This window comes from Zonotrichia albicollis, chromosome 22, assembly GCF_047830755.1.
Source record: "Zonotrichia albicollis isolate bZonAlb1 chromosome 22, bZonAlb1.hap1, whole genome shotgun sequence".
Classification (NCBI taxonomy): Eukaryota; Metazoa; Chordata; class Aves; order Passeriformes; family Passerellidae; genus Zonotrichia; species Zonotrichia albicollis.
The window spans coordinates 1,284,782-1,300,162 of record NC_133840.1 but is presented as its reverse complement, the minus strand read 5'-3'; the positions used below and the strand labels follow the sequence as shown (position 1 = coordinate 1,300,162).

Sequence of the window (15,381 nt, the reverse complement as noted above, 5' to 3'; positions counted from 1 at the left end):
GCATCAGCCCCCTCCCCAGCAAACCAGCCCTCCTTCCCTACTTCTGGCATTGTTTTCCAGCAGGAACTGTCAGCTTGGGTTGCTCAGGGTCTGGAGGCTGCAGGGACAGCAAACCCAGAGCACAGAGAGTTTCCCTGGGGCTCAGACCCTGGTGCTGAGCAGGCTGCACACTGACAGAGCCACGGGGAACAAGCTGAATTCCCAGCTGTGCTTCCTTCACTGCAGCCTCAGCAGCCCGAGGATGAAACCATTCCAACAAACCATTTATTGGTTTGTTCATCCCCCTGGAGGGGCACAGCAGGCCAGGCTCCAGGCTGCTTCCCAGGCATGACCCACATCCATGGCTAATGAAAAACCTGAGCAGCACATGGCACTGCTTAATGGCCACTGCTGTGGGTCAGTGAGGCACAGCCAGCCATCCATCCATCCATCAGCCCCTCCTGGAGCTGCCACTTGTCCTGCCAGCACCCCAAACCCAGAGCTGAGCCCGGCACACAGATCTGCCAGTGCCCCTGGAGCTGTGGATGAACAGAGATGGAAGCACCTGAGTGAAAGGAGCCCAGAGGGGTCAGTGATTTCTCACCACACCCCACACCCTGGGCTCTCACGTTTTTGTTTGAGGAAGGGAAAGGAAAGCTTTGCATGAAAGAGAGAGCCAGCTGTAATTAATGCTGGGATCCTGCACATAGCACCAGCTTCCCCTGACTGTGTTCAGGCTGCAAAGGCCAGCTCAGAGCCCACCTTGCCGTGGCTCTGCAGAGAGGGAGGAGAGCTGGTCCCACCCCAGCAGCTGCACACTCCCACCCCATCCTGCTGGGAACTGTTCCTCTGACAGCTGCTGACACTCTGAGCTGCAAACACATCCTCAAGGCCCAGCTCAAGGCTCTGCTGACCCAAGCCTGCCTCAGGCTCAGGCAGGACCAGCAGCAGGCTCCGGGGGAATCCTGGCTGACCTGCAATCAATAGGGCAGGGAGGCAGAACAATCGTTTAATTATTCACAAAGCAAGGGTCAGGATTCTCTGCCTGTGAATTCAGGCAGACATGAAACCTCTGAAGAGGTGCAAGGGCTCAGGTGAAATGTAATGGTTCAATTCTGTACATTTGATTGGGTTTTTTTTATATAATTCCAGAAGGATCACTCCAGTGAATAAACCTTTTCTATTAATATTATATTACTGAGAAAACACTGCGTTCAGAGTCAGTGTTAACAGCTCAAGCAGTCCTAAAGCAATTTAGTGAGAAGTATGAAAAATAAGAATGTGGAACCCAAAGTCCAAGGTGCCTGATCATCACCTGGGGCCAGGTGCACCTGCAGGAACCAGCAAGGGAAAGCACTGGCTGCAAGGAAAGCACAGCAGGATGAAATACAGTTAAAAACACTGTTATCCAGTCCTATCTCATCTAAAGGAAAGCTTCCCACCCCTGATTTGGGCCAACTATAATAATTTATTGCAACTACCAAGGATTAAGTTATGGCTGGAGGCAAATTACAAGCTGGAGCCTTCAATGTCAACAGTTTAATCATTTAAGGAAAACCCTTGACAGCATTAGTGCCTATCTGAAGGAAACTGAGACAGACAACTCAGGGACATTGGGATAAATTTGGGGATTTCAGCCAGCACAGGAGACTTTCAGGTTTTTGTATTTCAGTGGGTATTAAGAGTCTGATGAATAAACCTAGCTCTGGTGCCATGTTTTGGTTGTTAGGGTGACACAGGTGGCAGCTGTGGAGCTCTGCTCCTGCAGAGCATCAGTGCTGGTACCCTGAACATCCCCAGTGCTGTCACCCTGGAACATCCCCAGTGCTGTCATTTTACCCTGAACATCCCCAGTGCTGTCATTTCACCCTGAACATCCCCAGTGCTGTTATTTCACCCTGAACATCCCCAGTGCTGCCATTTCACCCTGAACATCCCCAGTGCTGCCATTTCACCCTGAACATCCCCTGCAGCCAGAGCAGCAGCCCAGGACAGGCTCCACCTCTCCCTGCTCCCTCAGGAAGGGACAGGAGGATGCAGAACAGTTTCATGCACTGCTGCAGCAACCTGAAAAATCCCAAGCCTGTTTCTCAGCTGGGCAAGCCTGGAGCAGTTAACAAAAAGGATTTATTCCCATTTTCTTTCTCTAAAGAATGGCTGTAGCTAAGGTGGAAAGCATCAAGAATGCTGACTGTAAGGTAAATAACAGCAGAGAAAAGGCTCCAAACCTTGTGGAATTACAGGATTTGCCAATTATTTTGAAATGATTGTTATAAACAACGTTTCACTGCAGAATGAAAGCCCAGAGCTGACACTGGGAGCTCAGTCCCACAGAGGCCCTTGGGAAGGCCATGGCAAACACATCCACACCCTCCCTGGCAGAGCCCTCCTGGATAAACCAGGCAGGAAAAGCTCTTCATTGTGCAGAATTAACCCAAGTGAGGCCAAGGGAGTCAATCTGACTCAGCCTGGACAAAAACATCACAAATACAGCCATGAAGGTTCCTCTGCCCCCTCCAGGAATGGCTGAACAAACACAAACTGCACCTGCAGAATTAGGCCTCAGCTTCATATTCAAAGCTTTGGTTTAAAAACCTTCAGGTCTGGGCACAACCTGGGATCTCCAGAACCAAGGAGGGGTGTTATGTTTTTCTCCCTTTTTCTTTTGTTCCTTTTCAAGCCTCTCCAGTTTGGTGTAAAGAAGAAAAGCCACATTCTGCTTCCTGAGCTGGTTTCTGCTCTTGTGGCAACTCCAAAACCCCAAAACAACATTTGAACTATTCCACATCTCAATTATTTTTAGCTTTTTCTCTTGTCTGCTAATTTGATGCTAATCCCAAGCTGTCAGTGGCTCAGGAGCTGGAGGAATGTGAAGTGACATAATTGCATGCCAAAAATTTGCAGCTGTCATTCATGTTTGAAAGTTTCAGTATTTAAAAGGTAGAACTTCCCAAATGGAAAATTTACTTTGGGGTTCTGGTTAACTCACACTGGATTAGGTAAATAAATATCAGAATATTATTGAGTGGGCTTCTACTCATAAAAGTCTAGACAGCAACACAGTTTCAGTGCCAACTCACAGAAACAACCCTGCCACCACACATTTCCTCCACTCCATCCCCCTCAAACACACATCACTGGAAAGATATTATTGAGGTTGATATGTAAAGATTCAGGAGGTCACAGGGAGGAAGCTCAGAGTGCTGAAGAGGAGGAGAAGGAAGCTCACCCACACCCTGCTCTGCAAGAGAAAGGCTCCCACCACCTTAAGGGGACACCAGAACCTTCAGCTCTGTATTTTTGAGGAAGCAGAGATACATTGCTAGTTTGCAACAAATCACACACACCCCCACGTTTTCAAAATATGCCAAGATAATATTTATTAACACAGCAGGACTTACAGATCACAAAAGATAGTGATACAGAGGAGCTCGGGAGGGCGGTATCAGAGAAAAGCATGCAGGTCAATACTTGCAGAAGAGAGATATCAAAGCAGATCTGAAAAGGCACATTCACACAGGAAATGTTTAGTTGAAATCAGACATTAGAAAAAGCAGCAAAAAAACCTGAAGTTGATTAAAATATACAGAGAATCTCCAGTAATGGCAAAGAAAAAGGAACTTTACAGGTGTGTGAGTGCAGCAGATAACCCTTTGAGGGTGCCTGGGGCAGGGCTCCTCTGGCTGCAGCCTTTGGCAGGAAGGACAGGTCAGGCTCACCCAACAGGAGCAGGTGCCCATTCAAACGCTCTCAGCTCAGAGTGAAAGGGAAATTTGGTGTAGAAGCAGCAGCCTGGTTCAAACTAACAGCATGCAGCCAGTGCTCAAAGGGTTACAGCAGAAAATGCAGGAGGAATCAGGCAACATTAGTACAATCCACCTTCCACACACAGAGTTAGCAGCTTAAAGAGACTGTATCCCCTCTGGAGAGAGAAAATCTGGGAACCTTTCACGCCTCAAGAGAGCACAGGGGAAGCAAGCCAAGGATCTCTCCCTGATTCCCAGCACCAGCACCTACCTGCCCATACCTGGAAGCTACAAATGCCAAAGCTCAGAGCCCAGGGACCAAGAGCTCGGTGTGGGCACCATCTCTGCACAAACAGCTCTGTGTGGGCACCATCTCCCTGCACCTCTGTGCTGCTGCTGCTCCCCTGGAGCTGGGACACGGGGGCAGCTCCCCAGGACACTCCCAGCAGGGAGGTGACACAGGGATCCTGCCCCTTTCTGACATTACATTTACAGATCCAAGGAAACGGTGAGGAAAAAAGGAAAAAAAATAATCTGCTTTTTAGGTTTTGTGTAAACTGAAAAAAAGAAAAAAAAAAAAAAAATAAAGGACTGGACCATCAGCAGTTCACAGCTTGAAATGCATCAAACACACAGAAAGGAACACGTGAGCACAGGAGTGTTTGTAGCAGTGTCCAGAGCACGTCCTGCTACCAAATCCAAACACTTAAATGGAGCTAAACTCTCCCTTTTAGAATAACATCTAACTTGGCACCATAGGAGAATACAGACTTGTTTAAGTTCAATAAAAATAGCTTCTAATTAATACTTCAGAGTTCAAAAGTTTAGCAACAAGCACATGAAGGGCTAACCCCTTTAAACAAACCAAAAAAAAAGAGGCTTTCCTGCCACAAACAGCAATTATTCACCACGGGCTGCTGTGGCAAAATCACACGTCCTGTAAAGAGCTACAGAAGTCAAACTACCACCAAAAGAGGCTAGAAAAATATTAGGAAAAAGTGCTTTCAAACCCAAAGTAAACATTCAAGAATACACTGTTGGTGCTACGTTTTGCCAGCTCACTCAACTTGGAGTTTTCCCAAGCAGTTATATGAAAATTAAATGTCTTTGCTAATAAATTATTCCTGATATTTTGTACCCTGTTAGAGAGTATCTTCCACATCGAAGTTGCCAACTTAATTCTCTCCCCTACTTAAAAATATCATATAATGCAAAATTACAGTACTGTATATCTTTTCTCTACCCATATCTGCAAAAAATGGAAGAAATATTTCATGTGGAAATAACCAATTCTTGCAGTAAGAGCTTTTACATTTACAGTTTGTACGTTCCCCCTGTTCAGAAAAGCCTTTGACTGCATAAAACTTGTCCTAGAACACAGTAATGTTCCCGTGTTGTTGAAGGCCACAGAACATTTAACTACAGCTTATCTCCTATGTATATATGAAAAGAAAAAGCAGGACACTTGGGAAATTTGTTTTATGATATGTGATCAGGTCAGAGATGGTCAGTTCACTCCCTCAGGAATGTTGTCATAAAGGGAAATTAAAGAAGGTGGAAACCTGATAAAGTGAAAGTCTCATGGTTTAAATTCAGGTCCAAGAGCTCCCAATCATGAGACCAGCACTTGCAGCCCCTTGGCACAATGATTTCCACGAGGGGTTTAACACTGGAAGGTGTGTGAAATACTCTAAACTGCAGTCCTGCAAAACCCTGCCTCCCCAGAGTAAGCCCCACGGTAAGGGGAATACACTGCTCTTGGTGATTAGTCAGCTTCTCATTAACAGCCCCAATTAGTGACCCTTGGGAAGCGCCCAGGGGGAAGTCCCCAAGCCAAATGCTCTGTGGAAAACAAGAGATTAAAGTGAGACTCTGCCATCATCTTGCTGACATAAATGGAATGACACTGTTTGCACTGGAATATTTTCCACTCGAGTCCCTTAATGGCGAACAGGTACCAGTATGATGATGTTAAATCTCAAAAATAAACTGGCCTGGAGTTCAAACTGTTCCAGCTAGTTATATTTATAGTCTTCTAAGACAAAAACTAAAGAGTGCCCTGCTGAGGGGCCGTGGCTGGCGGGGACACACACTGAGGAGTCTTCCACTACTGAAAGACGAGTGCATAATACTGTAATTGAGCACAGAGAACACGGAATCTGCACCACCTACGTTACCAGAGCAATCTAACCAGTTCCTCACCTGCTGCTGGTGGATGCTGGCCACTAACTGTTGGCAAATCCAAAGAGCTATCAGACATGACATGCTTAAGATCTCCTCCCACATCAGCCAGTTTCATGTCAAACTGAACAGACAGCGCGTCTTCGGAGTCCTCCTTGCCCACGCTGCTGCCGCCGATGGAAGGCAGGTCCAGGGATTTCACCGAAGCAGAGTCTTCTTTGGCCTGCTTGAAAGCTGCCACCTTGTCCACCAGCGACTTCTCGGCGCCGCCGGAAGAGAACTTGGAGTGGAAGTCAGCAAAGTCATCGTCGCTCTTGGCCGAGGAGAGCGCGCCGTCCTTGCCCTCCTCGAAGGCCGCCCCGGGGCCCTCCAGGGACAGCTGCTTGAAGATGTTGTACTTGGTGGGCGTAGCAGTGGTGGCAGAGCTCTGCCCACCCTTCACTGTGCTGCCTGAGGAGCCAGCCTGAGCACCGGGGCTGCCCTCCAGCTTCAGTGCATTGTATTTGTCCTCGGGTTTTTGTTCGGAAAAGCCGCCGCTGTTGTTGAACGCCATAAAATCTGCAAAGTCATCTTGTCCACTGGCTGATGCGCCGTTAGAAAATTCCCCAAAGAGGTTGAACTCTCCAAAGTCATCAGCTAAGCTTGAAGTTTTGCTGGGTGCTGGCTGGGCAGAGGCTGAGGGAAGGGGTGGAGGGGGAAAGGAGCCCGGCTTTGAGGTGTTGAATGCAGGTGGGAAGGATGGCTGCTTGTTTTCTCCAGGAGAGGAAAAGAGCTCCAAGTCTGCCAGGTTCAAAGGGGTCTTGGCTTGTGTTGGCTGTTTTGGCTGAGCTGGCACAGGAGGGAAGGGTGCAGGGAAGGTTTTGTCCTTGGAGGGTGGCTCTAACGGGGAGATGCTGTCAGCGGTTTTGAAATCTGTGAAACCATCGTCAGCTCCTGTGGGCTTGAACTCTGCAAGGTTCTCTCCTGGGAACGAAAACAGGGAGAAAACAACAATTAAACCCTGCACAACAAGCACAGCACATTCACACCATGCAAGCAAGCAAATGATTCCATGCAGTGCCAGAAGGGTTTAGGGAAACTTTAAATGGAAGCCCTTGGGCGCACACGGAACTGCAAACTCAACCTCCACGAGCCACACAAGTGTCAGGGGCACTGATTCTGCTCTGCACTCCAGCAAACACCTCATTCTCTCAAATAGCCCCAAAGTCATTTTAAACTCCCTTTACACCGAGTTAATATCAAAACACACCATGGCAAAGGGATTCAAAAGGAGATCAATACTGCCTCATTTGGCTTCCATGCAAGTTGTTCTCCCCACCTCATCCTCTTCGTGTTTGCCAAACAACGAATGTAATTTTGAATTTCACTTATACCAATACAGTGTTTGCTTTTTATGGAAGCAATTCTTCCCTTCCTCCCTCTGAAATACTGCAGCTTTTTCAGGGGGGATCACCAGATGGCTGAGACAAAACCAACATGAGGTAAGAATGTTTTCATTGAATTTACATTCAATATTTTGGTGGGTTAATTTTATAACTTTCTTCTTTTGAACATGAAAACATTGTTTAACCCATTCACCAGCACGTACATACTTGGACTACTTGTAATTTTAAAGTATTGATGCTTACTTTAAGACAAGTGTCCAATAAATAGATTTTTTCTGTTTTAGAAACACACCACTAGCATTTCATTATTAAGCTACCTCAGTGTCACACTTTAAATCAGTTTAACCACGATTTAAAAGAATACTCTTAGTGATGGCACTACAGGACCACAACTACACCTGATCTTTTATTTCCCCTTTTATTCTCCCTCCCCTCCAAACAAATTCATTTGGCTCAGCAACAATATAAAATATTCCTGAAATTGCTACTCATTGATCAAAACTGCAACAGCACAGCAAACTAAACTTACTGAAGAATTGCAAACTTTTCCATTAGAAATGGAAGCTGGTGAAAGGGTTAAGAGTGGTCAGACTTTGAAAGCAGGCAAATACAGCAACTTTCTATATTTTAGAACATGTACAGAAAGAGATCAAATGTTATTTCATTTTACTGCAAGCATTTAATCCTGAAGAGGTTCCAAGCATGAGAAGCTCACAAAACACCACAGGGGTTTCATAAATGAATGACTCCTTACTTAAAACAAATTCCAACCACATCATTACTTTAAAATAAAACTCAGGAGCACCCAGAGGAGATGCCAACCTTCCAGAAATACCATCAGCACATTGTTCCAATAGGATACTGCCCTGCTTTTACAAGACACTTCCTACCAAGTTTTTTAGAGAAGCAGCAGCACCATTATTTTAGAATTGCAGAGAGGGAAATTCTGCAGCTCAAAGAGAAATGCTACAAATGATAATGAAAACCCAATAAAGCCCCAGTGCTTACCCAAGTATTTGCTTTCTGCTGGTTGCTCTAATTCCCGGAAAGCGCTGTACTTGTCCCCTCCGTCTAGAGAAGAGCAGAAAAGAAATACATTTACACAGAGAAATGAGGAATTCATACACCAAAATGAGGAATTCATACAGCAAACGTTACATTAATTGCTCTGATTTTTAAAGATGAATATCTTATCAATGCCAAAGAGAAGATATATGAAATTGTACAAGAAATTACTCATAGCGGTTGTGTATTTGTCCTTTTACCTCCAAAAGCAGCTGCACTCTCAGAAGGCTTCTCAGCTGCCATTCCTTTAAACACAGCATATTTGTCAGCTGGTGAAAGTGGCTTAGTACCTGGGAGTGGCATTAGTAAAGAAGGAACGCTAAAAACAAAAAAGATAAAAGCAAAGTTCCTTAATAGATCCATAAGAAATCTGCATTTCCAGGTTTTATTTAATGGAGCCTCTTATTATGCCTACACAATTTGGTTCCTAAACCTAAGCTTATGCCTTGATGAGTGTTTAATCCAGCCCCTGATGTAAGTGACCTCAGCTGGGTAACTTCCCACTTTATCTCACCTAATCATATTTCTTTGGTTCAAAGTCAATTTGCACCGTTCCTGATTTTAATTTCTATCAAAACCATGAACAGAACACTCCAGAACTTTATACCAAGGAATCTGTAGCCCAGGAGAGAACAAACACACAGACACACCCCAGGAACCACTCCTGCTTAATTTATTCCTATGAAAATTCCCCCTAATAAAACTAGGTACAGTAAAGAGTTAAAACTGCATGAGATTTTAACAGCTCCATACTTTCAGCTTATCTCATTCTGATTATATCTCATTACATATTGTAAAATTAGGATAATAAAGTGGGATCACTGTTCAAAGGAAGGAAAATAATAACTCTGAATTCCTGTCAGTGCCAATCAGGTATCTAGTCAGCAAAATAAGGATTAGTGCACAGTTACACAAGCAAGTCTTTTTGCATAAACACACTCTATTTTATCCAGTAAAACTGCCACAACAACCTAACACCTTGTTAGCAGAGGCTGGAAGATTTAGGAGAGAGCTTTGCTTGCCCTCCACACAAGCCCTGTTATCAGACCCTGGCAGCTCCACACAACAGCATCCTTTACATATGAATGATGCATTCTACCTCCAGTTTGTGTCACTCACACTGGAAACCTGAATGAATTTCTATTGCATTCTTCAGCCCGGAGCAAGAATCTTTCCAGAGCCATTTAAATCTCCTTATCAGCAGCCTACAAGCAACACACAAACCAAGCACTTGCACACATGTGCTGATGCTGGTCTGTGCTGCTTGCAGGCAGACAGTGCAACGGCAGAAAAACAGAGCTTATGGTAATATAATTAAATTTCCCATCCCTGCAAAGCAGGCTATTAGATATGCAATCTTGGCAAATGGAATGGTTAATCAGCTGTACTCCACAGATGGCTTTTTTTTAAATAAAGCTCCATAAGCAATTAGATTATAGCTCATTGTAACATTTTGTTCAAAACTGAACGCTTTCACAACTGAATAAAGAGAACTGCTGCAGTGAAAAAGAAACACCATTTTCTGAAATATTTCTTCATGATCCTCTACTTCCCATTGTGCAACTAACAAACAGTTTTCTGTCAAAACTTTCAGTAACAGATTAGCTTCAGCTGCAAAACAACATCTAACACAAGATATACTTAAATCAGCATCTTCAGACCCAGGTGGCATTGACTGACATCCCTGGGAGAGTCCAAGGCCAGGCTGGACAGGGTTTGGAGCAATCTGATCTAATGGAAGGTGTCTCTGGCCCATGGTGGGGGTGGAACTGATGATCTTTAATGTCCCTTCCAAACCAAAACATTCTGGGGTTGTATTTAAAATTATATAAAATATAAAATTCTATTTCTTACACAGAAGCATAAGAGAACAATTGAGTTAAGCATCCCCCATTGATGGCACTGCTGAAGGAAGCACCTGGTAATCAGGGCTCACATGGAATTCAGAGCTGTTTGCCACTAAGAGCAGCCAGCTCCTACCCAGAAAATGTGTCTGTCTACAATCAGACACCTGGGAGGTGCACAAAGAGGAGAGAAGGCTGAAATTTTGTAGTCTTTGTACACCTTGAAAGGTCGACTGTAAACTATCAAAGGGAGGAAACATGTTTATTTATTCTGTTATACAAAACCTGCCTGATCAGGAATTACATCTTGTCTCCCAAAGGAAAAGCCAGGATTGCTGGAGTCTGAATGATGCTTCAATTGAGATTTATAGTCGGGTATCCAAAGTTCAGGCACTGGCCAGAGAAATGACAGAAACACCAAGGAGCTGGTACCTGCTGCGGTGCTGTGAGCTGGCTGCTTTGGCTGCCTCCCCCTGGAAATCAGTGAAGGAGTCATCCAGGGAGCCAGACTTGGAGGCATCCTGAAACTCCTGGAAGTCATCATCTTCTGGTTTTACTACCTGAGTTACAAACAACACAAGAATTGCTACGCTGCTGCCTCTTCAAACTGTCATCCAGCAAGAAAGCAGCTTGGAGCAGTGTGATTAAGAGGGGGAAAAAAGAAGGAAAAGAACATTTCAACACCAGCATGATCAGCATTTCCACCTTGTCTGCACCTCACCCTACTAAAACACACACAGGATTACAGGGAGCGAGAATGAACAATAGTTCATTATTTCACAATAAATGTCTTATTGATCGCAGCCAGGTCATCTTTTAATACAAGACAAATATTAATAATTTAAATCAATGAATAATTTAAAATTAATAGCACCACAAAAAATATTTTCTGAAGGATGAAGCGTGTCTGCAAACAGCAAATTTATCCCCCACGATTTACCTTTGTAAACTGAAGGTTTTCAGTGTTCTCAGCTGCTCCTGAAACTCCTATTTTACCAGCTATTAGAGTCTGCTGCACAGTTTAACCTAAAATTCCATTTCGTGTGCGTTACAAAATCCTAACTACAACTAAAATCCTCTTTGGAACACAGAACACTTTTGTACCTCTTCTAATGCCACCAGAAAGAACCGCAAAAATAAAAGAACGCCCTTAGCAGCACTTCACATTTTCAGACGTCACATGCTGGATTTCAGCTCTGGATTTTTTTGTGCCATTTACTCAAAACCTGTTCTCATATAAGTGTGGAAGAGCCAGGCTAATGTCCCTTGCAGGGAAGGGGTTTGCAGGCAGGCAGGAGCTCAAGTGGCAGGGCGGGTAGAAGGCACTTCACATTTTCAGACGTCACATGCTGGATTTCAGCTCTGGATTTTTTTGCCATTTAGTTAAAATCTGTTCTCCCCATGTAAGTGTGGAAGAGCCAGGCTAATGTCCCTTGCAGGGAAGAGGCTGTTCTCCCCGTGTAAGTGTGGAAGAGCCAGGCTAATGTCCCTGGCAGGGACGGGGCTGTTCTCCCCATATAAGTGTGGAAGAGCCAGGCTAATGTCCCTGGCAGGGAAGGGGTTTGCAGGCAGGATGAGCTCACCTGGCCGGGCGGGTAGGAGGGCAGGAAGGCTCCGGAGGGCTGTGCAGGAGCTGCTCCCGCCGGAGCCGGGGCCGGGGCTGGAGCCGGGGCCGGGGCAGGGCCGGGGATGCCCATGCCCATCACGGAGGGCCCCATGCCCAGCCCCACGGGGGCCGGCGCAGCCGCGGGCAGCAGCGGGGGCTGGCTCACCCCGGCGGGCAGCGGCACCGGGAAGCCGGACAGGGTGGGGACGGGCGCGGCCGGGAACTGGTTCAGCACGTCAGGGCTCACGGCTGGGATCCCTCTCTGCAGAGACAACGAGCACAGTTATTCCAGGCGCAGGGCTGAACAAAGGCTGCAGTGTGCTCTCAGCTCCAGCCTGCAGCTCCTTGGGCTGAAGCCAACTACAAGCAGGGCACTGGTCAAGCTCCCACTAAACCTCCCACATCCAAATGTGCCAACAGAGCCCATGTAAGGGAATTATATTCAACACAGAATTACTGAGGTAGGAAAAAGCCTCCAAGGGCACTGAGTTAATCCTTTGACCCATCCTGTCACCCAGCCCAGAGCAATGTCCTTCCTTGGACACCTCCAGGGATGGGGACTCCACCACTTTCCTTTCCAGTGCTTAATCGCAATTACCTTTCCCATGAATAAATTCTTCCTCATGTTACATCTGAAACCCCCCACCACAGCTAGAGGCCATGTATTCTTGTCCCGTCACTCGTTACATTTGATATTACATATACATATGTAATATGTATATTTTGTAACTATATCTGTTTTGTAACTATATCTAAGAACTTCAGTTGACACTAAAGGAAAGACTAACTGAAATATAAGTGATGAAATTGATAAGATTACAACCCCACTGAAATGACAATGGCAGTTTCTCTGCTGCACTTGAACAGGAGCATTTTTACAGGAGGTGTGCAGTGCCTGGCCCTCAGCTCAGGGGCTCAGGTGAGAGCACACCTGTGTCACTGCTGTCACAGAGCACACCTGTGTCACTGCTATCACAGAGCACACCTGTGTCACTGCTGTAACACAGCATACCTGTGTCACTGCTATCACAGATCATACCTGTGTCACTGCTGTCACAGAGCATACCTGTGTCACTGCTATCACAGAGCACACCTGTGTCACTGCTGTCACAGAGCATACCTGGGTCACTGCTGTCACACAGCATATCTGGGTCACTGCTGTCACAGAGCATACCTGTGTCACTGCTGTCACAGATCATACCTGTGTCACTGCTATCACAGAGCACACCTGGGTCACTGCCGTCACAGAGCACACCTGGGTCACTATCACAGAGCACACCTGTGTCACTGCCATCACAGAGCACACCTGTGTCACTGCTATCACAGAGCATACCTGTGTCACTGCTGTCACAGAGCACACCTGTGTCACTGCTGTCACAGAGCACACCTGTGTCACTGCTGTCACAGAACATACCTGTGTCACTGCTGTCACAGAGCACACCTGTGTCACTGCTGTCACAGAACATACCTGTGTCACTGCCGTCACAGAGCATACCTGTGTCACTGCTGTCACAGAGCATACCTGTGTCACTGCCGTCACAGAGCACACCTGTGTCACTGCTGTCACAGAGCACACCTGTGTCACTGCCATCACAGAGCACACCTGTGTCACTGCTATCACAGATCATACCTGTGTCACTGCCATCACAGAGCACACCTGTGTCACTGCTATCACAGAGCACACCTGTGTCACTGCTGTCACAGAGCACACCTGTGTCACTGCTGTCACAGAGCACACCTGTGTCACTGCTATCACAGAGCACACCTGTGTCACTGCTATCACACAGCATACCTGTGTCACTGCTATCACAGAGCACACCTGTGTCACTGCTGTCACAGAGCACACCTGGGTCACTGCTGTCACAGAGCATACCTGGGTCACTGCTATCATGGCCAGCACACAGTAGAGCTCCTCCTTGGTGAGCTTCCCGGGCGTGGTGCGGTTGGCCAAGGCCCAGATCTGCCCCAGGGTCTCCCTGGGCAGTCCTGAGGACATCAGGATGGGGTAGAGCTTGGCTGTGTCGATCCCAGCAGGAGTCAGAGTGGTTTCTAAGATTTTCTTATACAGCTCTGTTGTGAGGGAGGCAGTGTTAGACAGTGACAACTGCTCTTTTCAAACATTATTGCTTTTTATGTTGTCTCAAACTCATGATATCAAATCAGGAGCACTCAGTGTAAGGTAAGGCAAGAGCATTCTGGCACTGTATTCTATCACCATGTTTCATCTAAATGTGTTATTGGATGGTCTTTACAGACAAGTTTAACTCAAGCTGAGAAATATTTTATATCAAATACACTTAGTGCTGCATTTCAAACCACATTTCTTTAATGAAATTGCAGGATAAGCCATATAAAAAGATAGTTCTAAGAGCCTTATGTACTTAAACCTCAGTGTAATCAATATTTACTACAGCGATTCATTTCCTATTCACTGTGTTATTTACACATAGAAGACAAATAGCCTTCAGAAATGAGCCTGCCTAATTACAAGACATGCCAAAAACCAGAATACCCATGAAAGCAGCATTATCAGCAATGCATCCTCTGCTGGGATAAGCTGCTGCCATAAATGTTTAATCTAGAATTTGTTAACATGCTCCAATAAAACCCCTGTTTCTTCAAATGCAGATAAGACACCATAAATATGTAACATATCAAAGATTCAGGATTCTATTGATGAGGGAATAAAGCTTTGATCAATAAGTGGCCATGCAAGCACAGGTACACCCACACCTTGCACTGCCCACCTGGCCAAATGCCCCTGCATGCTTTACCTGGGACCAAGCTGTCGTTGTAAATCCAGGGAGGCATCATTTGCTGGATGGGGTCCTGGGGAGGGAACACTCCAACTCCTAAAGCATTCCATTCAGGAAGAAAAACAGCTGTGTTAGGACACAGAGCACAGTGATCTTAGAGGCTACACCACAGCTGGTCAGCATCATTGAGCATTTCAGGCAAAGATTTCAGACAGGAATCACTGTGCTCAGAGGAAAAACAGATACTGCAGGAATATGGAATAATAACTAGAATGACGTGGCAGTAATAGATTATAGTTATATATGTAATGAAATAAGGAGCTCCTCATGTGCCTCCCTCTAAAATGCAGATGCACAGAACCTAAAGTCTCACTGTCTTCAAGTTTCACAGCAGTTCTGTCAGAACAAATTCAGCTTCCCATCAGCTCCCTGCTATTAGGGGTATTTGTGGAATAAATAAATCCATACCTACCATAAACCCCTCAATGTTCCCCCAGAACATCCTCCCCTGGGAAATGCACAAACAGCCCAGGGACTGCACCTCAGCAAGATCATATCCCACATGCACAAACCTGTATCCACTGCTCCCAGTCTGCAGCTCCAGGGGACACCACAGCCACCTTCACTCCTACAGTAACATCACCTGCCACACTTCACCCCCCAAAAATTGGTTATTCCCTTCTCCACTAAGGGGCTCTTCCCCTCAGTCTCCCTCAGCAGATTTTATGCTCATCTTGGATGGAGCTCTGACCAAATTCAGCATCACTTCAGATTTCATTGTCTTTCTCAGTACTCTTGCATCTCATCTTCCACTTGGAT

At 45.9% G+C, this 15,381-nt stretch overlaps 1 protein-coding gene across 5 annotated transcripts in view; it reads right to left on the bottom strand.

Annotated features, from left to right (window-relative positions):
- The window catches only part of SYNRG (synergin gamma), a 33,674-nt gene that overhangs the window by 8,030 nt on the left and 10,263 nt on the right, over window positions 1–15,381 (bottom strand). For all 5 annotated transcript variants that reach the window (XM_074557037.1, XM_074557036.1, XM_074557038.1 and 2 more), the window contains 7 exons: window positions 14,581–14,658; window positions 13,680–13,876; window positions 11,784–12,068; window positions 10,633–10,760; window positions 8,557–8,675; window positions 8,300–8,362; window positions 5,928–6,869 (listed from right to left, as the gene is read on the bottom strand). In XM_074557037.1, coding sequence (XP_074413138.1) covers window positions 5,928–6,869; window positions 8,300–8,362; window positions 8,557–8,675; window positions 10,633–10,760; window positions 11,784–12,068; window positions 13,680–13,876; window positions 14,581–14,658 — 1,812 coding nt within the window. The remainder of the gene's footprint in view (window positions 1–5,927; window positions 6,870–8,299; window positions 8,363–8,556; window positions 8,676–10,632; window positions 10,761–11,783; window positions 12,069–13,679; window positions 13,877–14,580; window positions 14,659–15,381) is intronic.